Source organism: Euwallacea similis, chromosome 32 (assembly GCF_039881205.1).
Source record: "Euwallacea similis isolate ESF13 chromosome 32, ESF131.1, whole genome shotgun sequence".
Taxonomy (NCBI): Eukaryota; Metazoa; Arthropoda; class Insecta; order Coleoptera; family Curculionidae; genus Euwallacea; species Euwallacea similis.
Genome location: NC_089640.1, coordinates 1072699 through 1096909, shown reverse-complemented (window position 1 = coordinate 1096909; position 24211 = coordinate 1072699). Strand labels below are relative to the sequence as shown.

The window sequence follows — 24211 nt, the reverse complement described above, 5'->3', positions numbered from 1 at the left end:
TACTCTCAAATTCCCTCTTTTTTATCTCAATTACCCTGTCGGATACTTCATGAAGGAGTTTAACATAATTCAATTCTTTCCAATAATCAGAACTAAGCATATAAAGGTAGTCATTCATTTTAAGAGGCTTGAAAGCCCTTTCCACCACAATCCTGCACATTTCTGATACAGCCTCGCTGTAGTCATTATGGGATGACTCTTGAACCTTCAACTGGACTCCCATAGCGGTTTCTGTTTAAGTTTATTTCAGTTTAAAATTTCATAGTGAGTAAATAGGAACTTACGGCATATTACGTCCAGTGTGTATTTGACCAAGTAGGGATGGATGTTTATCTGTTCCTCACCAGCTTTGGTGTTTAAGATATTGATTAAGGTGTTTGAAGGTTCCTCGAATACTTCCACGAATTTTTCTTGGATGTTAAAGTGGAAGGCTGGAGTTAGGATTTTCCGGCCTTTCTTCCATTTGGAACCTAAAACAGGATTTCATGGAGAAATCGTGGACTTTTGCTAATGGGTCGTTCTTGAGAAATTCGCAACTGCGCTTCGCTGATTTTAACGATTTTTTCACCGTTTTTTAAAGTTGCAGTCCGGCGTTTATTTCTGAGCCTCCTGTATAAAATAAGAAATCACAGGTTTCTGCTAAAAATTTTCTATTTACCATTTTTCTCTGAGACATCCATAAATAGGAGTAACCAAAGAATGAAGGTAAAATACTAAAAACTAAAAATTTAGTATTTCCTCTGGATACAATGGTCTGATCTCACATCGAATGGGACAAAAGTTTAAAATTTTGGTTCTTGAATTTGGCCACAAATCTTGCAAATAAAAAATTTATTTATACAAGGTGTCTCTGAACATAGTCGCCGAACAAGCGCCTTTCGATATACTTTTTTGGATTTGAGTCCTACAATACGTGGTTGGACTTATGGTACTATGTTTAGAGACACCTTGTATACTAAACCAGTGTTGATCCAAGAAAAATTAGAGAGGAATCCAAAGACAGTTTTTAGTCCAAGTTAGAGCATAGGTCCTCTTCAAGCTATGTTAAATCCAGCTTTAGTTAGGCTTAACTAGCGACTTTGACTAGTTATTCGAGCTTAAAATGTCCCCTGAAAAGAAATTAACAGAAAATGCAAAGGCAGTTTCTGATTGAATCAAATCGGAATGCGAATTTTTTTTTTTTTTTAAGATTAAACTTGCTTTAGCTAGAAATACTCAGTTCGGGCCAGATTATCGTATTTAGCATCTTTTCACCCAGTTTCAAGTACTCTTTAGTGCCTTTTTACTTTAATGCTTCTTTTGACATATACAGGGTGAATTTTAAGTAGGGATTTTCCTTTCAACACGAGAGGAACCTCAAAAAACTAAGTAAAATCTTTATGTAACATTTTTTCTAAATCTCAAAAACGACCGAAATATGCTTGTACGAAAGTTTTAATAAATAATAACACCTTTAATTATCATTCATTCTGGGACTGGCTAAAAAAAGAGTTCGAAATTGTTAACATTGGTTTCGTTTACACAAATCGTCTCTCGTCTTATCCACGATTCTGTGCATAGTATTAGAAGAGATCTTCCACGAATTATTTCTGCGGCGTCTTTTATCCGCTCACGTAACTCTGCGACTATGTTAATTTCAGTCATAAACACCAAACTTTTCGTATAATCCCCACAGATAAAAATCACATAGATTTAGGTCTGGTGATCTCGCGAGTCATCTTATAAGTCCATTGCGACCCATTCACCTGTTAGAAAATTGGTTATTTAAAAAGTCTCGTACATTTTTTACTTTTTTTCGTACGTTCATGTTTCGGTTGTTTTTGAGATTTCGAAAGAATGTTACATACAGATTTTGTTTAGATTTTTTAAGTTTATATCGTGCTAAAAAGAAAACTGTTATTTGAGATTCATCCTGTGTAGTCAAACAATGGTTAGTTTCAGCATGTTGTGTTAGAACTAAGTTCATTGTAGGTATTTAACCGCAATTGTCGCAAACCCTTTGAGGAGAATTTTGTGCAGTTCCATCGATTTTACGATTAAACGTATATGATGGTCAGCTCCCAATATCTTACCTGCAGATATCAAAATGCCACCCTCCAACCATCGGTTCAAAACTTGATATATTCCGCCTTTTTTAAGGAGGGTGTTGGACGACAGCAGCCACTCCACAAATCTGTACTGGGTTACAAGAATATTGGTCTCATTCAGGACCTCAAAGTAACCCCAACCATTGGTTTTTTCTACTATTTCTTCCATCATCTTTAAGCTTTCTAAAAATTCCAAAGTTGTCCTTTTTTGGGTAACCTTATATTATATGTACTTGAAATTTTATGTTTCCAAGCAAAGTATTAATCTAGGCAATAAAATAAAGCCTGATAAATATTGATCTGTAAATAATACGAAAAAAAATATGAATGGGTGATGCACAACCAAGGCCAAGGCCATCCTCATTAATGCTAATAAGGTACTTTAGTGAATAAATAATTACATAAAAATTGGCAAATTGATACTTAATTTCAGTTTAATTTTCATAGCAAATTACCGGTTTTTGCTCTATATTCGACTCTCATAGGTACATATCTACTCACTTGACGAATCTATAAAGTCCAAAGCACTCCCTATAATGGGGTAACCATGGACCCTCTTCAACCACCATAACTTCCTTCTTATAGTAATTTTCCTACAATAGAAGAAGGCGATACAGGCAAATGCAACACTGACAATAATCTCTGTTATCATGGTAGTATGACTAATTAGACTGGTAGGAAAATACTGAAACTGACATGCGAATCGTGCGATGAACAAAAATAACTATCTTAAGTATAAATTGTAAATTTTGTTACGTGATCACAGGGTTGGCTCAAGGCTAAACTGCACACTGACAACTCTAGGTCAGACAGCTTATTTTATTATATAATCGTTTGATTCACATTGCCCCCTTGGAAACTCGATAGATTATAAATAGATTAATTGCTCGTTATTTTAGAAAAGTTTGCCTCAGTGCGGCCCTGTGTAACGCAATAATTCGCAACGCACATGAAGACATGAAGGACGTCTGGACCTACTTTACTGCAGTATGCAGATGCTGCATGAGTGCAGTGCTGCAATTCTGATCAATTCAAGTCAAGGTTTCGAGACACAATACCGTGGTAAGTGGGTCAAAATTATGAGGAAGCGGTCTTTTTAAAGAAAACCTAAAATGTACAAAATTTATTAATTCGTTATTTGGTCGAGCTAAGTTGAAAATTTTCCCCTTATTAAGCAGTAAAATTCTCTTTCTAATTAAAAAGCGGTTAAAATATATAAAAGCGCCAGAACTAATGGCGTAGCTTTAAAGAATTTCAATGCAATGCAAAAAATGTTCCTTGTGCATTTGTTTACGTTTGAAATTGGAGCCGCACCATGTCAGTTTAGGCCGGTCCGGCTCTGAATTTTTTTGAAATTACGAATTTATAAAAACTTATTTCGGCTATTAAATGGCCCCACAATCAGTCGGTAATTTGTCTACCAGAGACCCAGCAATTTTTTAATTTCTTATTATGCAGATCGGTTGATTCAATCTCCGCGAATTCTCAAAATTATTTAGATGGGCACGACCCTCAGGGACTACCTTGATTTTCTTTTTATTAAAGAGCAAAATTTTCTGTTTATGAATATTCATTATACCTCGTAAAACAGTACAAAATCAGTGGTGTGGCGAACCTCCAAAGACACTAGAAAATTATTGAAAATTTCACGAAGAAAATTTTATAATTTCAATTTAAACTACGGTTCAATTTCTTATGGTAATTTTTTAAATTCATTGGTAAACCTCTGATTTTCCCCACATTAATGAGTAAAATTGATAGTTTATAGAGGTCCATTTGAGCTATTAGAAAACTTAAAAAAATCAGTAACGTCTCTAACTCATCGCTTGCAGGGGAAAATTAAACATTTTTCAAAAAATTCAAAATGGTTTGTATTTCTGTGGTTTTATTTTAAACTCTCGGTTGAATTTAATCGAGTACGACCTTCACTTTCTTCCTCGTTCATTAATCGAAATTATACCTTTAAAAATATTCTTTGGGTCTCTTAAAGTAGTACAATATCATAGAGACTAAAAAATAGTACCAAACAAAAATGAAAATTCTGTGATATAAATTTAAAACACAATTTAGTTTACTTCGGCATCACCAAAAAACAACATTGAATCTCGCTCTGATATGAACTTCAAATTGGAACAATCTTCATGGGAAGTTCAGAATTTAAAGAGAAAACTCTAAACTTTCGAATATCAAAAAGAAGGCGATATCTGGGACTATTTTTGAATCACTATCTAAAGGGCTAGAAGTCAAGTCCGGTTCTGGTACTGTGCTGCGATTCTCATTTTCCTATTTTCAACTTGGGACACTCTATAGACGTACAGATAACAGGGTTATTAGTTCGTCTTAATTAAACACTTTTATTTTTAAGCCGATGGTATTTCCGCTACTAAAGATGATAATTACCTATGTGGATTTAATATTCCACACGCGTCTTGAAAATACGTTTCGTATCAGAAGCGAACAGTTTGTTTCTATTTAAATTTATTAAACAAATTTCGAGGGGAGATGTTAGGAAATCTGCGTGAAGTACAGAAAACGGCAAAAAGAAATATATGATGTGTCGTCCCATATCAAGACATGAGAAATGCCCCAAATTCCAGCCCAGCCTCCCCAAAGTCTTGCGGTATTTAATTAAATAGAAGGCCGGCTATCTCGCTGGATAAGAAGTTGTTGTCCTCCTTTGTTAACTTTATAATCTTTGATCTATGGAGGGCTAAAATGATTAATTTTACTGTTGACAGAGGAGAGAAAATTAGGGGAGAGAAAAAAACGAAAATCATTATTGTGGAACACCTGGTTTCACTATCGAAATACTTCACAAATCAGTTTTGGTAAAAACCTATAACAAAAAAATACATGTTGCCAAAGAATACGTCTACCTGCCTATAGTAGCAGGCAACAGCGCAGCATGCTTTTGTTTCGAATTCACCATTACTTTTTACAGAGGCAAACTGCTGTCAGTCCAAAGACAGTGTTGCCAGACTTAAAAAATTCTCCCTTAAATAGTTCTAATAGCTAATAAAATAGTTCTAAAAAAACAACAAATTTGTAGTCAAAGCTCAAGTTTATTCATCAAACACGTTCCAAACACATATCAATATATCTCAGTCAATAAAATGTAGACTAGTTAGTCCCTTCCCTGGGCTTGAAGGTCCTATTTTCGAAGTGAATGGAAACGTCTTGGACTCTCATATTAGGGGTCAGGAATTGTTGCAGAGTATCCACCCCATTCCTGGGCATCCTATCGAATGGATAACCCATGGAACGCCTATCTGGATACAGCTTATCCTTGATTCCGCAGTAGGAATCCGCGTCATTGCATTGACCAGCAGGATCTTGGTTTATCTGTATTAAAAACAAATTGGAAATATTTCTTAAGTAAATTACCCAATTATCTCACTCTATCGTCAGCGATATTCGAAATCATCACGAACAGCTGACAAGCGAACCCTTCAGGATTGCCCTTTGGGATGAGGAGATTGTCAGGCCATCCGCAGCCGCAGAAGTTAAATTGGGCCAGAGCGTCTCCCCCTTGAGGTCTGGATGTATCCAAATCTCTATAAGTCCGTTCAAAGGGAATGGTCACCGATGAATCGGCAGAGCTTCTGGTTATTGTATTTTGACCCTGGCGCACTAGGGTGTTGAGGGTGAAATAAGGTTTGTTGTCGCATATCTGTCCACTTACAATTGACCTTAAATTTGTCCAATTCAATAAACTGAAGTCTTTGATCCCGGAACAGCCAAGGGTTGCCCCTTTCATCAAATTTGGGGGCCAGGAATATTCGACAGGTCCCTTCTCGGGCTTGATTGCTTTGAACTCCAATTTTATAGGTGAAGGGGCGGTGCTGGAGATGGGTAAACCTAAAGAAGACTGTCTGTAAAACAGCAATAGTGAATTAAAAAATAAATGCTTGCCTAACAAAGACGGATCCTCGAGGCTGGAAATCCATTCCTCTGGATAAGTCCACGTCGGACTGTTGCCAGAAGGTTTGCAGAATGTTGCGACGGCCGCCTGCTACATCTACTTCAATGGACTGCACGGTGACTCCAGGATTATTGAGCTGCGAAGCAATTAGATCAACTTAATCCAGTTTCCTTTAAAAAAAAGACTCACCTGATTTTCATTATATCTGGGAAGAGTAGCCTTAAACTCCTGGAAGAGATCATCGATGAATCCGTGCCAGCGGTAGAAGATCGGATCTCGCATTGCAGTTGCCGAGTCACCGATCACTCCAAACGATTCCTGATGGAAACCAAAATAAACGTCTTAGATAATATACAATAATATATATAATATACATACATATATATAATATATAATAATATACAGGACTGCTCAATAATGCGCCAAAGTGCGATATCTCAATGAATATGACTTTTAAAAGAAAATGTTTCATAGCAAATTTGAGGGGTGCGTATTTTAAAACTCTTTTAAAATGTACAGGGTCCGTCACAAAAGCGTGGTAGGACCAAATTTTGTTTTTTAACCCATTTTTTTTACCATTTCTGGATTTATCGTCGAATTTTAAGGTCAGTTTATGTAAAGGGTCTTTTACCGTTTGCAAGTTATTCGGGAAAATTCGAAAATTTTGATAGCTGAAAGTTCTCACGGAAATCGATGCTATACCCTAACCGCTGCGAATTTTTGAATCGGTCTTATGGGGCTCCAAGAGGACCTAATAAGTTACGTTTCGACGTATTTTGATGAAATAAAAAAGTTCCACAACCCCCGAAATAGGTCTCCGAAGTTGCATGACTTCGAACTTCAATAACTTGCTAATTTCAAATGGAATGTCCCAATTTCTGCGACGTCATTGTGATTCGGAAGTTCGCTACGGTTAAGGTACAACATCAATTGCCATGAGATCCTGCAACTATCAAAATGTTAGAATTTTTCCCAATAACTCGCAAACGGTACATTTTTGACTTAAGACCCTTCACATAAACTGACCTTAAAATTCGACGACAAATCCAAAAATGGCAAGAAAATTGGACTAAAAAACAATATATAGTTCTACCGCACTTTATGGCGGACCCTGTATAATAGAATAACGTCAAATCCTTGAGCTTAAACTTCAGGTGCGGGTTAAACTTGAGATATAAAACTAGACCTTACCAAATGCCTGTGATCCGGGTCGTGGATATATGAAAGCATTATGTGTCCAGTGTTATGCAAATCTCCGTAAAACTCGCGATTGGTCGATAGTATGCTGGATTCGACCAAATTGCCCAAAACATCAATTCCTTCGTTCTCGGTGAGCTGGATATCTGTACCAGTTCTCTGTAATATTGAATTATTCGTTGATTATATATGATGACGTCAGCAGCAACCCTTAAAGTTGCATATGCGAGTATGCCCAAGGTAGAAATACTCACTTCACATCTTTGGCTCTCTACTCAAGGATGTAACTAATGCAAGAAACTTAACTTTTCAATATGTTACTCCCTTTTGTGTGTTAATACGTTATAAATCAAAAAAATGTTTTTTGGGGCTTTACTTACATCCCTGACTACTCCCGAATGAATGGCGTTATAAATCCTGTCCTTCCACCTTTTCATGTCGTCCACATCAAGGTTAATCCCATCAACCTCTCTGCGGAGATTCTGCAGCTTTTGGCCAGTTACCCTGGGCGGCCACGCCCTACTGGCCACCAAGCTGTCCAGTTTGGGGAAATATGCCTCTTTAATTGGACCATCCCAATCGATGAACCTCTCCACGCGTTGCATATTGTTGCAGAGACGTTCGAAATTGTAGCTGTAAATTTCCAAAAAAAAAACTTTTTTCGTCGAAAATTTTAGGGGCTCGTTGATGCTTACCGGCTCACAATTTGTTGGTGCATGTAGTAGAAAAGCTCCCCGCGCCTGTTTTTGTTCACGATCTGCATGGCAGCCTCAAAGGGGTAGACCAAGTGCCAATGCCAGTGATGCAGATTGAGACCAATGTCCTCCCTGAAGTAAGCCAAGCGGTGCTCCTCCTCTAGGTCTGAGGCAGTGTAATCTCGAGGAATTTCTATTGGCATCTGCAAATGCACTCTCGCCTACATGCATATCTTTGAAATAACAGGAGAACCTACCCTAGATCCTTCAGGGACTACAGTGGCATCTTCTCTCGCTTTGCTGAAGACCTTGCTGTCGACATATTTATCCGGAAATGAGTGAATGATGGAAGGCACGTCCAAGTCCTGGGTGTCTGCCCTATGGAGAAGTGCCACAGAAAGGGCGTAGTTGAATAAAAGGGGGTTAACGCGATCCCTGGCATAAACTGCCACGGCCAGTAGGTCATCCACATTACGAACCCCTATATAAAACCATTAAAGTACTGAGAAACAAAGAATCGATTTTTCTACCCAAAAAGATGTCAATGAGCCTTCCTGCTATTTTGCGATGTTTGGGAATAAACAAGGAAAAATTAGAGTCCCTGGAGAGTTCCAAAATCTCCCCTAATGGAGGGATGGAGATGCGTTTCACAGGAATTCTCTCCGAGGCTTCTTCGCCGAATCGAGTTGTCACTTGAGTTCCTATTGGCCGGTACTTGTCGCTCTGATGCATGCAAAAATGGATTAAAAACAAACATTTTATAAACGTTAACATTAATACTTCTTACCAAATACTCTGGAGGTACTGCAAAAGCTTTCTTTTGGTCGCCTTTGGGCATGAACACAGGTTCCTGAGGGCGGTCAAAAAGCAAGAGGAGGTTATTCTTATCGGACATCGTGAGTTGTCTTGAGTAATGGACAATGGAAAAGAAACACGTAAAATAACCTGAACTGAAGGAGTTTAGGTAATGTATCAAACGCAGTGATTTCTGGTCTTTTATAGTACCATCAGAGATTAGGGACGCGACCGCAATTTTGGGTTCTCATGAGTGTTGTTTGTGAACCGAAAATCAAAAGCACAACATGTTGTTTGCGGTTTTTGATGAGATTTCGATGTTAAATTGTATTTTAACAATGTTAAAATAAATATCTTCCTAAGGGATATGTAGGGAAACTTCGATATTTTGAGAATCTGTGAAGCAATTGCGTTAAAAAAATACCGAAGACGGCACCTCAGAACCCTAGAAAATTTCCCGAAAACTTTCTTTTCCAGATATTTTTAGCCGCTTTTGAAACTTTGAGCTTCGGCACCTCGAGACTTCACAGAGCAACAGCCCTAAATTAATATTTGAAATTAATTGTCGCGATGAGCTCTGAAAGATCGCCTTTATCCAATTTCTTAATTCTTCTATTCCTAATTCTAATTTTTAATTTCTAATGCTTATTTTTAATTAGTAAGGTGGTTTACGCGAATGGCGCATATTTAAGATTGTCATATTGTTAATTGGCTAATTAGTAATTATTCCACAAAGACTTTTCTGGAAGTTGCTTTTCTAATCTATTATTTGAAACAATTCTTGCAATAAACGTCCTTGTAAAAGGTGACTGTAGGTATTCTGTGCCTATTAAACCTAAAATGAGAATCGACCTTCTTCTCCTGCCCACGAATCAGGAACAATTTTTTTAATTATCAATTCTACAGTCTTAAAGACCAAAAATTGGCAACTCTCAAGATTATGCATAAGCAACGAAAATTTGAAAATAATAATTAATTAATTAATAATTAAGGAGTTGGATAGACCGTATCTGGATCAATGGAAGCAATTAAGAATTAAAAAGTTAGTTAAGCTTGGCTTCAGGACTTTCTGTTGCAATTTTGGAAATGCTTCTAAAACAAGAGTACTTCAAAGTGCATTTCCAAGACTCCAAAGCCTCCATTGAGGTACGTGTAATTACTTGCAGGATAGATGTCTAGGGGCTAGTTCTAATTACTTGCATTAAATACCTAATTGAACTTTCAACGTAACTGAATTGCCTTCAGCAAGAGTAGGTGGTTGAATTCATCCCTCTCATGGTAAATCAATTAACTACCAATTTTGCTCATAAAGCGGTGCATGAGTGAATTCGTTTTTCCTGTCTCTCTTAAAATAACCATTCGCCACTTTGGGCAGAAAAGTTCCCCATCAGTGCAGTTTACATATCAGGTGCAACGAAGCAGCAAATTCTTACTACTTAAATTAAGTTAGGAATTTAATGGCTTCAATATAGAGAAATGCAATTCGTTTTCAAAAAGACCTTTATAACGTCTTGTGCAATTCCCTGGGATCAAAACTAAACAATTCAGCCATAATTATCTTAATCCAGAAGTTAATAAGTACAGAGCTACAAACTGGCAAAGTTAAAATTTAAAAATGAGTTTTCAATCGTAGTTCTTATACTAATTCATTAAATTCTTAAAAAATTATTTTTTAATTTTGCCTTTTCCGCCGGCAATTCTGTAATTATCAAGTTTTGAATTAAGGTCAAATTGTTTTATTTTGATCCTTATAAAGTGTAGCAGAGAGTTCGAAAGGGTTTTTAAAAACACCCTGTAGGTGTGTAAACATAGAGGTCCCCATCGTTACTTTTTTTCGTAAATAGGGCTGATCCTGTTCACTTTAAGTCTCTCAGGAAAAATTCGTGTTTCAAAGCATTTATTCACTAAATTGGCCAGGGGCGCTGACGAATTTTCTTTACCTTTCTTTAGGAACCTGTTACTCCACTCAAAGATATCAAAAGCGCTTTACGACATAATCGCTTTTATAATTTAACAACCTCGACCTGGACCTCAATGCTTTGATGTTTCCACATTGTACTTAAAAATTATTTTTGGATAATTATCCAAATTGAAGAAAAAGCACTTAACTTAAACGAACGTTTCCCAAGAAATGAATATTTCTAAACTTAAAAGTTAAACGAAAATTGAAATTTAATTTTCATTTATGAACTTCTTCTAACATTCATCTATTTTTTAAATCTTTAAATTTTAAAATTATCATATTTTTGGAGATTCGTAGTGTTTTTGTTTAAGAAAGTTTGAGGTGTATCTTTAGTGTTCTGCGACCTGTCAAAAGCTCTCGACTGCGAATCACACCCGATTCTACTAGGAAAGCTATCCTTTTAGGATGTAAATGGAAATGCATTGGACTTTATTACTCCACTCCCCCTATTGCAACAGGAATCCCACAAGGATCTATCTTTGGTCCACTGACATGTTTATTCGTAATTAGAGAAGAAATCGACCAGCTTTTTCAGGATTCCTCTGAACTGTAAGTTGGACTAACCCAAACTCTCAAGGATTATTTATTTACTTCGCGAAGTTTGCGAGTATAGTAGTTCGCCAAAAGTTGGTGGAATAGCAGATATGAGAGTTTTTCAGGCCAGAACGAACTTTATGACAGTGTTCAGGTGGCAAAAAGTTGCATTTAGAGAATTGTAGAGACTTCTTTAAATCCATGAATATTTTAACTTTTCCTGCATAAATATACATATAATATTGTCTAATTCATGTTAGATCAGTCACCTACACAGTAACCACTGACACTGTTAGCTCGCAGCACGGGCACGTAACCAGGAACAGACATAACTTATTCATAGTTCAACATCGACCCTCCCACACGAACAAAAGTTAAATGGAAGGCAGTGTTAACAAAATAATTTTTTAATTATATACCCAAACCCATCAGAGACTTGATTCAGCAAAGTTTTAAAACGGCATAATTATTTAACAGGACCTATACCTCCTTTCTTTCAAATAAGTTTAATACGTACATATTAGGTGAAAAGTAAAGTTCTATAATTATTATTTATGTAGGGGACCCATACTTTTATGCTTGCTGTGCTGGATTGAATCGTTCCAATAAGCTCTATTAAGCCTGCACAAACGGGACAGTAAATTTCTTTTATTTTCTAACATATATGAAGTAAATATCCATTTCTAGTAGTTTTTAAATGAAAATCCTTCAAACACAGGCTTAAAGAAAAATACTGATTTAAACAATATGAAGAATTTATTTTCAATACTTGTGAAGTATAAATACATAATATAATCTGACGATTACTCATTTAGGTGTAACTTCATTGAACATTCATCGGTTAAACAGGCCTTTTACAGGGCGCAGTCAAGCAATGAACGTCCAAAGCTTAGAATAAAACTTGCTGATATACAGAAGACATAAAATAATTATACGACACAGTCTAATTAAAATCATGGAAACCTAAACTATTCACTTGATCGTCTAACAGTTTCAGAATCTTTTAAGCCGCTATAAATACCTATAAAAACTTGTTTACTCCAGCTCAATCTCTTACTAAAATAGTTTAGCCAATTTGCACGTATTAAAATTAAAATCAAATCTAGCAACAATAGTAATAATTATTACAGGAATCCAGTGTTTTATTCAAAAAATGAAGGATGGGGTTAGTGCCCGGGTAAAGGCTTAAGCTCTTTTATTTGCCTAATAAGGTAAGCTTTTTCATCGTTAAACTGCTCGTCTTCGCACCGGTCCGTGTGGAATTTCATTAGAAACTCTACCAGTTTTTCCTGGTTTCGGAGTAAGATGTCCAGAATTGGTTTCGGTTTATTTGGATTTGCTACAAATACCTGAAGGAAATTTGAATGTAACGAAGTCAATTCAGTCATAATTATTAAAGTACCTTAAAAACATGGAAGGCCTCGAACTGGATATTTCTAGAACGCTCTTTCAGCATATTCATCATGAGCTTCAAGTTGTCTGGATTGGAAATGTATCTCGTCATTACCTGAAACAAAAAAAGTTGAGAATGAGATTCAGTCAACCAAAGTCAAATCCAGGAGAAAACATTATGACTCACAATCCTACAAAAACACATATCACCTCACTCTAATTTTATAATTAAGATAAGGAATAATGTATCACTAGAAGTACTGGTATTATCCTCAAACTTTCATCCTATTGGTTTTATGAATAGAAATTCCAATGATGATCTAATTTCTTGAAAAAGAAAGAAATGCTTACCGTAAAATTATGCCTATCCAACAGCAACTCTCCAAGAAGCTTGAGACTCTGACGCCTTGTGACGTAATTCTCTGAATTGAGTAACCTCTGATAGTGGTTAAAAACTTTGTCGTAATTTAGCTCTAAAAACTCTGCACACAAAATTTTGTGTCTGGTCAGAAGCTCCTGGAAGCAAAACGTTTTCAATAGAGACAAAACACATATTTTTGTGGACTAATTAATTAAATGTTAATTAAACCTTAAATGTTGAAAATGCATCTGAGGCAATATCGAAAGTGGATACTTCGACATAACGGAAAAAGTTATAAAAATCTTCAGAATACAACATGATTTTAGCTAAAGCCTCATATCGTGCACATTCTCTCAACATAGTTCCACAGTTTAAAGCTATTTCCTGGTGCTCATACCTAAAACCCATTCACATCAGCACTTATCAACTAATACAAATCATGCAACTAACCCACTCATAAGCGTATACAGTATTTCAGACTTAGTACAAATATACTCGACAGTAGGGGACCTGGTCCCAATCTGCCTCCTCAAAATGTTATTGAATACTTGTGCCACATCTTTCTTGCCCTCGAAATCGATCCTACTCAAATTCTGCACCAGCATCAACAAAAGATTGCTATTATACAGTTCCTGCGCCAACTGAGCCACGATTATATCAGTCTGGGGCTCTGCTTCTGATGTCCCATATAGCATGTTTTTGATCAAGACCAAATTCTTTGAAACGTCCTCCTGGGCCTTCTCCGCCTTCTTATCCCCCTTTTCCAGAACGTTTACGGCGTCTTTTAGAGCTTTAACCACCTCAGCGGGGCCCTTTTGCGACTTTCCAAACAGGGGCATTTTGATGGGTGTATGGTTGAGGTTTGAAGGTTGGAATCTCGTTTAGTATGTAACCTGCATATGTTTACTAGTGGGTGAAATAGACGTTACACTATTGATTTGTTCATATCTCTTGATTTATATTTGGGAAAATAATCGGGGAAATATGAAAATCTGCAAAGTTTTATCTTTCTGAGATTATTATTTTGACAATCCAAATGCCAACCCAACACATGTTCACGCCTGAGTAAACTCTCTAGGGAATTTTTTGTTTCCAATGGCACAGAGCAGGATGGCCAATAGATTGGATTTTCTTTGAACTTCTATGATTTAGGCTAGTTCTGTCTTTGTTTAATCAATGAACTAAGATAAGAAAACAATGTATTGAATTAAGTTTTGTCGGGTTTTCCGTAAAGCTGCTGGTTATCTCTCTCATATATTTTGAGATTTATGGGGCAAAGTGAGACACATACATGTTTCATATGTTTTTCTGCCGGTAATCAGCTGATCAGTGACACTGACTGCGACTCCACTTAACCTTAAACTGTTTTTTGTTGTTTGGTGTTTTTTTTTAATAAAAATTATTTATGCTAATTAATAATAGTATTATTTAGCATTATTATAATCCTTATCCGAAGATGATTGGTCTCTTTATGTTACAGTAATCAACTTGAACAAGTCAATTTATCATATCTTTATTACGTGTAAAACAAGCCCTTAAAGTAACCATTTAGAGAGTTAAGGTAAAATATCCAGAATAAATTTCAGTAAAATTCATTTAAGCTCTATAGGAATAACCGGAAAAAATAATAATGTCCGACCAAGGCATTTCCTTTCCTGACATTGAACAGGAGTGCTTTCAAGAACTGGAAAAGCTTAAACTTGAAGAGGTAAGTTTGTCGAAAGAGATTTAATTTGCCATTTCTTATCAAACAATGTTGATGAGTAGTACCTCACAAATTAATAATGCAAAGCAAAATCAGAAGTACTGCAACCAAGTTGCTAACAGAAACATTTATTTCAACTTTAAGTTGATTGAGTTTTCACTTTCTTTGAACATGAGCTGAGAGTCACAATTGACCTGCTTTGCTTTTAATTGGTTTATAAATCAGTCATCTTGGAATCAAAACATTTTCATTCTACAAACATCATAAATTGTAATTGAATCGACATTAAGTAAGGCCCACTTAAATTGGTTTGCAGTTTCTTTAACTTTAGCTTAATTATTATCACAATACAAGTTTAAACAAACAAACAGTTTAACTTGTAATTATATTAGTGCCAAGAAAAGTGACCTTGATTGGTTTGGAGACCCATCATCTTTACATTAATCAAGTTTAAGCTTAAATATCTGGTGAAAGTGAATCCTGAACTTTTCTCACAACATTTTTCATTTTTTTCAAAGTTTTTTTATCTTTAGTAAAACTTGAACTTTTTTACATGTTACTAATTTTCCCGATTTTGAGTTTAAATATCAGCTTTGACTTAATGGTGTTAAACACTACCTAGATCTTCACCTTATAAAGTTTAATAAAGGCTAATATAGTGAATAAACACACTTCTATCTGTTTTTAAGATTCTTAATATATTTTAATATCTTGAATTTGTATTCCATCAATGTACTCTATGTCCAAAACCACAAATTACTAAGAAAGACCTTAGAATCGTCAAGAATTCCCTTATTTCTGATCAATTTGGTGAAGGAAATTTACCTCACATCTTTATAAAGAAAATTTATTAGAAACTTTATTGATTAACAAACTTATTTCAAGTCCCTTCCTCCTTTTAATTATATTTTAATTATATAAATTACTATAAATTGCCAATATTTTAATGAAACATCACGGAACGTACAGGAATCCCTGGTAAATGAGTTGAATGGAATGCTAAATCAACAAACCTACATTGAAGACAAAATAAAGGGGCTTTCTCTATTAATCCCTACTCTCAAAGTGATCAAATATGAAGCCTCAGACCTCGTGAACACCATTAATGACATTTCAGACAGTTCCGAAAAGATTAGCAGCAAAATCCGTCAACTAGATACAGCGAGGGTTTGTTCATTAATAATTCAACTAAATCGACCATACAATTAAGGGAAATTTATAGGGAAGAGTGGATGAATGTCTGCTGCGCGTTAACGACCTTATTGACTTGGAAATATGCTCCCAAGGAGTACAGCAAGCAATATTGCACTTAGATTACGAAAAAGGGGCGGCTCATGTACATAGATTTCTCTCCATGGATCAATCATTGCTGAAGAGAACTGCCAATGATATAAACAATGTGTCTGATACGCTCAAATCTGTTAGAACATTGCAGGAAGCTGCAGCTCAACTTAGAGCCATAGTGGAGCATAAGTTTAATGAGGCTGTTAACAATGAGGATTTAGGTTCAATCGAAAGGTTCTTCAAGATTTTTCCTTTGCTTGGAATGCATGAAGAGGGTACTAGTGTTGTTATTGCTATATTATTTCATTTTCATTATGATTTTTCAAAGGAATAAAAAATTTCTGCACGTTTCTTCGGACCAAAATCGCACTTACAGCGGATAAAAACTTTAAATCTGCCATTATAACCCCATTAGCAGATAAGCGCTACCCGATAATCTATGCTGATACATTGATCCTGTTGTTTGAGGGACTAGCTAGAGTGATTGACACACATCAACCCCTGCTTGAAACTTATTATGGTCCAGGAAGGCTTATTTCAGCAGTTAATATTTTACAGAAAGAGTGTGATAAGCAAATTAAACGGATTGTGTTTGAGTGGAGCAAGGCACGTCAGATACAGAAGAAAACTCAAGTAAGAAATTTTAGAGTTTTGTGATATTTAATTGAAAGTTGGTTTAGCAAATTTCAGAACTTTCGAGGATGACTTCAAGCGCCAGTTTTAATAAACTCGAGAAAATTGATCCGAAAGATTTGGACATTCTTATTGGGGAGATTACGTTAATGCATTTCAGATGCGAATTATATATCAAGTTTATTCAAAGAAAGGTTTTGGTAAGTCAATTTGTTTCCCAATCAACTCGTAAATAATAATTGTTATGCCGCAGGCTGATGTAGAGGTGGGAATAACAGATTCTGAACAGAAAATTAAGCAGATCAAATCCCTGGAGCAGCTGGTTTTAAACAGCGAAATGACCCAGTGTAAGCACGATTTACTTTCTCACTATTTGAGGCTTGAGCAGTATTTTATGGAAGAATCAGTTGCAAAAGCTGTTACTATGGACGCAGTAGAGACATCTTTGCAAACCTCCAGCATGGTAGACGACACTTTTTTCATTATTAGAAAATGCATTAGGTTTGTTGCGAATATTTGAAGATATTTTGTAATTTATAAATTAATGTTTTAGGCGGTCAATCTCCACGGGAAGTTTGGATGGCATTTGTGTTACAATTAATAATGCCTGTCGCGTATTGGAGAATGATTATTGCGATGTCCTAAAAACTCGCTTGAAGCAGGGGTATCCCTCTGGATATCTAGACTTAACTCAAGCCTATAACGTGCTGCAAAACTCCTTTCAGCAAGGGAGGTTGCAACCTGGCGACACTGAGCAATCAAGGACAGCTTTTATCGTAAGAGAAATACTACTCTCAACCATATTTCTAGTATTTTCCAACAAGTCTGAATTGAAGAACAACCACAAATCTCAGTGCTGCTATTCTCTGCTAAATCAACAAAGTAGAATTTAGATTTTATTTTCAGATAGCTTTAAACAACGCTGACGCCAGTACCGAATACGTCACCGCTTTAGTCGACAGCATAATGAAGGAAATCGAGGCGGCATGTCCGAACATGACCGCCAAGGAACGGGGTAAACTAGAAAGTTGCTTGTCTGGCATATCTGGAGTAAGCGCACGACTCACTGAAATAATTGATTATGGCTTACAGCAATTGAAAAGCACAGTCATTAAACCCAGAATCAATCCTTGGGTGGACAATTTTTTGAATATCAGCCATCAGTTAACAGAGGCAAGAACTATGCATTATTGTATTTATTTCGTTTATAAATACTTTTCCTTTAGGATGAATTATCTTCATACGAAGCAGGCGAATCTTTCGCTCAAACTTTAATCATGAACCTGGAGACGTTGTTGTCCTCGTTTAAAAATGTCCTCACTTCCAATAATTACGACAGTTTCATCCAAGTTTTGACGTCGGAAGTGACACAGCGGTTTGAGAAAGTCATCATGAAAACTCAGTTTAATCGAGTCAGGAATTGACGATTTTTTGTTAATGAAGATCATGTTTGTTTTTTCTTTTAGCTGGGTGGATTAGTTTTGGATAAAGAAGTTCGCTCAGTAGCCGGTTATATAACTGCGGGAACTTGTTGGTCAGCTAGAGATCAATTCGCCAGATTAACTCAAATAGCCACAGTTTTAAATTTTGACCATATCGATGAGATTAACGAGTACTGGGGCAATGCTGATGGAGCCATAACATGGAGACTGACTCCTACTGAAATTAAAGCTGTTTTGAATTTGCGGTAAGTTTTTACCTGCGATCAAATTTATTAATGAGAGAAGTTTGTTTACTAATTTCAGAACTGACTTTAGATCTGATGATATCAAGCGTTTACGTTTATAAGTATAGAGTGATCATTAAAAACAAATCCCAAGTAGTTGTTGAAATACTAGAGGACTGTCTGGGATCAATTCATCTGTTAGCCAGATGTGTGATCGTAAATAATAAAATGATCAATTTCGTGAAGGAGTAATGTTACATTATTGCCTCATATGTTCTATTTATTTAATAATGCTTTTGATTGGATAGGCTATTAAACTGTTGATAGAAATCGTTTTGGAATAATGTATATAGTATATGTACATACAGGGCGTCCCTGAAATGACCGTACAACGCCAAAACCAGAAATAAGGTGTTTTCAGGACCATCCTGTATATATTATAAGTACGAAATTAATAATTTTGTCGTGTTGCTGTTAAATAATAATAATGTATATAATTGTTAATAGTGTTTCGATTAGGTAATTTAACTTTTTTTTCTGAATGATATGGTGAAGGAGTATTTCTTTCGTCAAATTTATCAGTTTTGGTAACATTTATTTCTATAAATAAAAATGGAATATTATCGTAATTTAAAAGTTTTATTTAAGGATTAACGTCCATGCAAACAGTATTTTTAAACTAAATAAAGCACCCCTCTTAATATAAAATACAGCCATCAATACATCAAAGTGTATTCACGGCTGCCTGTTCCAAATGGATAAAAAAAATATTTAAACGGGGTCATTGACGCTACGTTCCCCAATTATTAGGCTAGAAATCAACTAATCAATCAACAAATAGTAGTTTCATAGATAGTCCATGGTAGAAATGAGTACATTGGTATTTTCACCAATTTCAATGAAATTTTACAGCGAGCTTGGTTTCTGGACTCTATGGGAAGGAAAATATCTATACTAGTTCAAAACCAGTCAATATGGCAAGAAATCTAAACACACGCCTAAATAAAAATTGGCATAAATGTGATTGTCAATTACTGAGAAACTAATAACTCTGAGATTGAGTTATTGAGCTCTAAATGAGATGCAGTAAACGATAGATGCACAACACAACCTTTATTGTTCTATTTACTTAAGTTGAATATCGAACTTTTTTTAACAAAAATTGCTCTGAATCCGAAACGGCTCAATTTTGACTAGGCCTTTCTATGCAGAAATTATCCACCGCAATGTCCCCTATAACTTAATTATGTTTGGCACAACCTTTTTGAAACACCCGGTATACATGGGAAAGCTCCATTATAAAAGAGATCAAGCTCATTTTGTACCTAAAAAGACAATATTATTCGACTTTTGGCTTCTCAATCGTGTGTACATTATTAATGCTCAGACAAAAAATCGCAATTTTCTTAAGTATGATATATTTATCTTCAAATAAGCAAACTTTAAATGGAAACAGGATTTAAGGACAAACAACATATTGGATGTAACAGGCAATCAATGAAAAATATCTTTAATGAGCAGCGAACCGTAAATATTGCGCAAGAAATTATCAGAGTTGCTATTTAACAACTAATATCCGACTGGCAACAAATAATCAATGAATTTATCTAACACGTGACTCTAATATTTAAAAACCATTATATGAGGTTTTTGACCATTTCCCATTATTACTGCTTAATTTAGTTTTCATTTGCACCTCAACGGTAAAGCGACAATGGTAACTGCATGTGAAATTCTAATATCAATCCTAGTAATCCTGCTAGATGTTATAATTTATCATTATCAAGATCAAGATGTGTCGAGGGCCGGAAAAAAGCTGCAATGGTTCCCTCAGGCCCCTCGCTGACCCTCACTAGGGAGTGTCCTGCAGTTCGGGGAACCAAAAGGTTAACAATACCGCACAACTTTTTGAACTTTTTTTCAGCAAAAGCGCAACTTTTAGAGAGGATCGAAAACACCATAAGGCTCATAAAAACTCCTAAAAAACTGACTTATATCGAGTTTCGCAGTTTTTTGAGGTGCTAATACGTAACTACGAATTTGCTGAATATATACAGAGCGTTCGGAAATAACATCGAAATATTTTGATGACAAATCAAGATAGATAAAATTTAGGTAATAGATTGAAAAATTTAACAAAAATATTTAAATTCACCAGTGACGCATGAGAAAATTTTTTGAAAGGATTTTATGGACCAAGGCCTCAGAAAATACACTACTCTGTATAGTAGTTGGAGGCAATCTACTCTTGTGTTACGCACCATCTATTACCTAATACACATATAAAATTTGAACACTCTATCTGTAATAGATTCAGCACAATAAAATAAAAACCAATGCTTTCTTAACTTTTCACACCCTGTAATTCCGGTACCAATCGAGATTATATATGTACATGCTTATATGAACTTTTTTTAAAATTTGTATTAGAGAATAAATTTCTCAAACAATTCAGTGCAATTTTGAAACAACATCCTGTATAGTGGAGAAAACTATAAATAAAGTTTAACGTATTTAGAGTAATTTAAAATTTTTCATTTCTTCTTTAAAATCTGCTTTAGAATCACAAGAGACTCCTCTCGGGCATAAATTCAGTCATCAACAATCGAGTTCTATTCATAGCTGTTTAAATGGGCCTCACATCAATTTTGTTAGTAGAGTGGAAAGACTCGATGAGAGAGTGGATGGAGAGAACTCATGACGAGGGGTAATCAACGTCATAATGAGTAATAATTGAGTTAAGAAAATTAAAATTTAATCAATCAATAAATGGAAAATGGAGGTAATTGCTACTGAATAGCTATGATTAAAAGTAATTAATTTAAAAAAATCTTGAACGAGGAGAGTTTATGGACAAAATAGAGGACGCATTAACCGTTAATTTAAAATTTTAAAAGTATTATATTTCGAAGGTAAAGAACTAGTATTGGGACTCCACTGATGAAACATCACAATTTTAATAAACTTGCTACTCGTAATCATTACGATTTTAATTTGTATTTAATGACATGCAACATATTTTTTCAACACTATTGATGGTTTTTAATTATGCAATAAAAAATATTCTTAATTAGTTCCATTAGACACCAAGAAACTGATAATTTTAAGAAATCTCCTTTAACAGCCTCTCATAGATTAATTTTTCCGGTCCGGTTTAATGTGGACCCTGTCCAGCAGTACATTACTTGCTTATACAGGGTGTCCCAGATACTGTAATCAGGACTTTACGCGTGGTTAAAAAAGCACATTTTAAGATCAATTGCACATATAAACGCAGGTCTCCGTCTTTTTAATTTCTGATCTGCAAGAAGTTACAATTAAAAAAAAGAATTTTTTTTTTGGAAATTGTTAAAGTGTCTCAAATCATATTTGATACACAGAATGGTATCATAACGTGTCCCTTAAATTAACGTTTTAACCCCGTTAATTCCGTTGATTAATGTTCGAATTAACGTTAACGTCATCAGTGGCGGAGATATTGATTACTGATAATTCGAACGAAAAACGCACATCTAAAAAACGAGAAATCGGCATTATCATGGGATGGAACGTTCGATTATAGGGCAAAGTTTAGGATTTGTTGCCTTGTGAATATCAATCATATATAGATCATGGATACCATAAAAACTGCAGAAATAATCAAAAGTTAATATGAAGTTTTAAAGTCCGAAAGTAAAATAAAAACAAATTTGTTATTTTTTTAATAAGGTTATCTCTGTGCAACCCAGAATCAAAGAGAAGTGGGACTTGTGAAACTTGTGAGAACAACCGATCTTAAATACATATCCTTTGCTATCCACCTTAAAATACTCTCTCCTATAACTCCTCCTGAAATTTGGATTATAAAACCTGGGACACCCTGTACATAATATAATCTAACAAATATCATTTATTTGCAGCGACTCGTAAGATCATATAAACATTTGATACTCACTCTCATAGTCGACATTTATTCTTCCCCCTGGTTAATACAAAACGATGCCCCCACTTCTCTTGACCATACCACTTTTCTTCCTACTTTGCTTGGGTGTCCTGTATGTAATCTCAAAAATTAAGAAAAGCCAGGCGAAGTATCTGCAAACCATCCCTGGGCCTAAGCCTATATTTCCCTTCGGAAATACCCTTGATTTCATCCAAGGATCCATTGGTAAGTGTCCTCTGTGCAACTTTTTGGTTTATAACAAAAATCTGTGTTAATAGTTTTCTTGGACAACTTCCTGAAATATTTTAAAGACCATGGAGACACCATAATTATTCATGATAGTGCTCTGTCCTGGATATTAGTAACTGTTGATTACGACTTAATGGAAATGGTGTTAAGTTCTTCAGTTCACATCTCCAAATCTAATCACTACGATTTCCTGTATAATTGGTTAGGGCAAGGCCTGTTAACCAGTAACGGTAAAAATATAACAAACTGGAAAAATATACTTTAAAACAATTTTAAATAAATTTAGGTGACAAATGGAAGAGCCATAGAAAGATTATAACTCCAGCATTTCATTTCTCGATCCTGCAAGGTTTTCTGCCCGTGTTCGATTCGGTTGGAAATAATTTGGTCAAGAAACTGAGGAAAGAGATCGGGAAAAGCAGCTTGGAGATTTCTAATTTACTTTCATTGTTTACCCTTGATGTGATTTGTGGTAAGGTGTTTTTTCACTGCTTTAGGTGTTAGTTGATGAGCGTTTCGATGCAGAAACGGCTATGGGTACCAAGATCAACGCCCTCGACTCATATTCTTCTGAAAGCTCTGAGTATGTTAGGAGCATTAAGATTATGTGTAAAATTTTGATTGAGAGAAGTTATTCTGCGGTTCCTCATTCACTTTACTGGCTGACATGGAATTATTACAAAGAGAAACAAGCTCTTAAGGTAAGCTTCATAAGGAAACATTTTTTGTGCTTAATGAGATATGCAACCAGTAATACGTGCACGTTCCTTTTGATGAACTTATTATTTGATTGACCTCTGGATAGGTCATTCACGGCCATGTCGATTCCGTCATCGAGCAAAAGCTGCAACTCAAGAAAAATAAAGAACAGTTTGGCGATAAATTGATAGATGAAGGCATTAAGAGGAAGAAGGCATTTTTAGACCTCCTCTTAGAGGCTAAAATTGATGGTTGCGAATTAACTAAAACTGAGCTGAGAGAAGAAGTTAATACATTCATGTTTGAGGTGGTTGTTTAAGAATTTTTGGACTTAAAACGTTTTTAAGTTCTGGTTCAATTTTAGGGCCATGATACCTCGTCGTCAGCCCTGACTTTCGTTTTGTTGATGCTGGCTACGTACCCAAAAGTTCAGGTTGATTTATGTTGCAAAATTTCTACTGAATACCATAGATTTTGGTCTTTATAGGAGAAAGCACTAGAGGAGCAGAAGAGCATATTTGCATCCAGTGGTGACTTCAAAGAGGTCAATATCAGCAGTGCGCAATTAAGCCAAATGAAGTACCTGGAAATGGTGATTAAAGAGACTTTAAGGCTGTATCCGCCTGTACCCATGTTTGGAAGGAAATTAGTTAAAGATGTGGAATTTAGTACGCAAATATCATTAAGAGGTTTATTTATTGTTAAAATTGTTTTGCAGAAGGTACAGTGATTCCCAAAGGAATTAACGTGACCTTATGCCCTTACGCCGTCCACAGGAAAGCTTTATATTTCGAAAACCCTGAAGAGTTCATTCCTGAAAGGTTCGAGAATTTCACTGGAAAACTGCCGTTCTCGTACATCCCTTTTAGTGCAGGTCCCAGAAATTGTATAGGTAAGATGAAGTGATTATTGAAGACTTGGTTGTTTATATTTCGTGGTTTTAGGTCAGAAATTTGCAATGATGGAGATACTCTGTACCATATCGAAAATCCTGCGCAACTTCAAATTATCCCCAGCCTTCCCCGAGCACAAAATTCAGATTGTTGCAGAGAGTATCTTGATATCAAAGAACGGTGTTAAGATCTCTATACAGGAGCGCTAATTTTT

General features: G+C 35.5%; 5 protein-coding genes across 5 annotated transcripts in view; 2 read left to right on the top strand and 3 right to left on the bottom strand.

Moving 5' to 3' along the window:
- LOC136418118 (cytochrome P450 4e2-like) overlaps nucleotides 1–2818 on the bottom strand; it is a 3364-nt gene extending 546 nt beyond the window's left edge. Inside the window, exons 1-4 of the mRNA XM_066404075.1 lie at nucleotides 2589–2818; nucleotides 2073–2270; nucleotides 285–470; nucleotides 4–231 (exon numbers count right to left, since the gene is read on the bottom strand). Of these exons, the coding sequence (XP_066260172.1) occupies nucleotides 4–231; nucleotides 285–470; nucleotides 2073–2270; nucleotides 2589–2739 (763 nt within the window). The 5' untranslated portion in view covers nucleotides 2740–2818. The remainder of the gene's footprint in view (nucleotides 1–3; nucleotides 232–284; nucleotides 471–2072; nucleotides 2271–2588) is intronic.
- Nucleotides 2819–5129: 2311 nt separating this feature from the next.
- On the bottom strand, nucleotides 5130–8857 carry PPO2 (Prophenoloxidase 2). Its single transcript, XM_066404013.1, has 11 exons — nucleotides 8689–8857; nucleotides 8432–8624; nucleotides 8159–8382; nucleotides 7902–8104; nucleotides 7587–7839; nucleotides 7201–7365; nucleotides 6199–6327; nucleotides 6000–6145; nucleotides 5770–5945; nucleotides 5485–5717; nucleotides 5130–5429 (listed from the first exon to the last, which is right to left on the bottom strand). Exons 1-11 carry the CDS (start codon nucleotides 8794–8796, stop codon nucleotides 5208–5210), a joined length of 2052 nt encoding a protein of 683 aa, XP_066260110.1. The 5' UTR covers nucleotides 8797–8857; the 3' UTR covers nucleotides 5130–5207.
- A 3073-nt stretch (nucleotides 8858–11930) lies between these two features.
- Nucleotides 11931–14021, bottom strand: Mo25 (calcium binding protein Mo25). The gene is made up of 5 exons (XM_066403902.1): nucleotides 13397–14021; nucleotides 13175–13343; nucleotides 12937–13101; nucleotides 12596–12700; nucleotides 11931–12542 (listed from the first exon to the last, which is right to left on the bottom strand). Exons 1-5 carry the CDS (start codon nucleotides 13783–13785, stop codon nucleotides 12360–12362), a joined length of 1011 nt encoding a protein of 336 aa, XP_066259999.1. The 5' UTR covers nucleotides 13786–14021; the 3' UTR covers nucleotides 11931–12359.
- A 424-nt stretch (nucleotides 14022–14445) lies between these two features.
- Cog4 (conserved oligomeric Golgi complex subunit 4) lies at nucleotides 14446–18678 on the top strand. The gene is made up of 11 exons (XM_066403944.1): nucleotides 14446–14654; nucleotides 15621–15818; nucleotides 15874–16210; nucleotides 16264–16568; nucleotides 16616–16768; nucleotides 16822–17069; nucleotides 17122–17344; nucleotides 17475–17741; nucleotides 17795–17980; nucleotides 18035–18255; nucleotides 18314–18678. The coding sequence occupies exons 1-11, from the start codon at nucleotides 14577–14579 to the stop codon at nucleotides 18354–18356; spliced, it is 2259 nt and encodes a 752-aa protein (XP_066260041.1). The 5' UTR covers nucleotides 14446–14576; the 3' UTR covers nucleotides 18357–18678.
- A 3490-nt stretch (nucleotides 18679–22168) lies between these two features.
- On the top strand, nucleotides 22169–24206 carry LOC136418117 (cytochrome P450 4d8-like). The gene is made up of 9 exons (XM_066404074.1): nucleotides 22169–22381; nucleotides 22435–22635; nucleotides 22692–22877; nucleotides 22931–23106; nucleotides 23211–23411; nucleotides 23469–23581; nucleotides 23633–23772; nucleotides 23823–23996; nucleotides 24049–24206. The coding sequence occupies exons 1-9, from the start codon at nucleotides 22213–22215 to the stop codon at nucleotides 24204–24206; spliced, it is 1518 nt and encodes a 505-aa protein (XP_066260171.1). The 5' UTR covers nucleotides 22169–22212.
- The last annotated feature ends 5 nt before the right edge of the window (nucleotides 24207–24211 follow it).

Coding starts and splice junctions, on each gene's coding strand:
- PPO2 (XM_066404013.1), bottom strand. CDS start 8,796: ATGTCCGATAAGAATAACCTCCTCTTGCTTTTTGACCGCCCTCAGGAA. Junction 7,366..7,586: donor ATTCGGGAGTAGTCAGGGAT/GTAAGTAAAGCC, acceptor TCAATATTACAG/AGAACTGGTACAGATATCCA. Junction 5,946..5,999: donor CGAGGATCCGTCTTTGTTAG/GCAAGCATTTAT, acceptor AGTCTTCTTTAG/GTTTACCCATCTCCAGCACC.
- Mo25 (XM_066403902.1), bottom strand. CDS start 13,785: ATGCCCCTGTTTGGAAAGTCGCAAAAGGGCCCCGCTGAGGTGGTTAAA. Junction 13,344..13,396: donor CTGTATACGCTTATGAGTGG/GTTAGTTGCATG, acceptor AATGGGTTTTAG/GTATGAGCACCAGGAAATAG. Junction 12,543..12,595: donor AGGCCTTCCATGTTTTTAAG/GTACTTTAATAA, acceptor AATTTCCTTCAG/GTATTTGTAGCAAATCCAAA.
- Cog4 (XM_066403944.1), top strand. CDS start 14,577: ATGTCCGACCAAGGCATTTCCTTTCCTGACATTGAACAGGAGTGCTTT. Junction 15,819..15,873: donor GTCAACTAGATACAGCGAGG/GTTTGTTCATTA, acceptor GGAAATTTATAG/GGAAGAGTGGATGAATGTCT. Junction 16,769..16,821: donor TTATTCAAAGAAAGGTTTTG/GTAAGTCAATTT, acceptor GTTATGCCGCAG/GCTGATGTAGAGGTGGGAAT.
- LOC136418117 (XM_066404074.1), top strand. CDS start 22,213: ATGCCCCCACTTCTCTTGACCATACCACTTTTCTTCCTACTTTGCTTG. Junction 22,382..22,434: donor TTTCATCCAAGGATCCATTG/GTAAGTGTCCTC, acceptor CTGTGTTAATAG/TTTTCTTGGACAACTTCCTG. Junction 23,582..23,632: donor ACTGAATACCATAGATTTTG/GTCTTTATAGGA, acceptor ATTTGCATCCAG/TGGTGACTTCAAAGAGGTCA.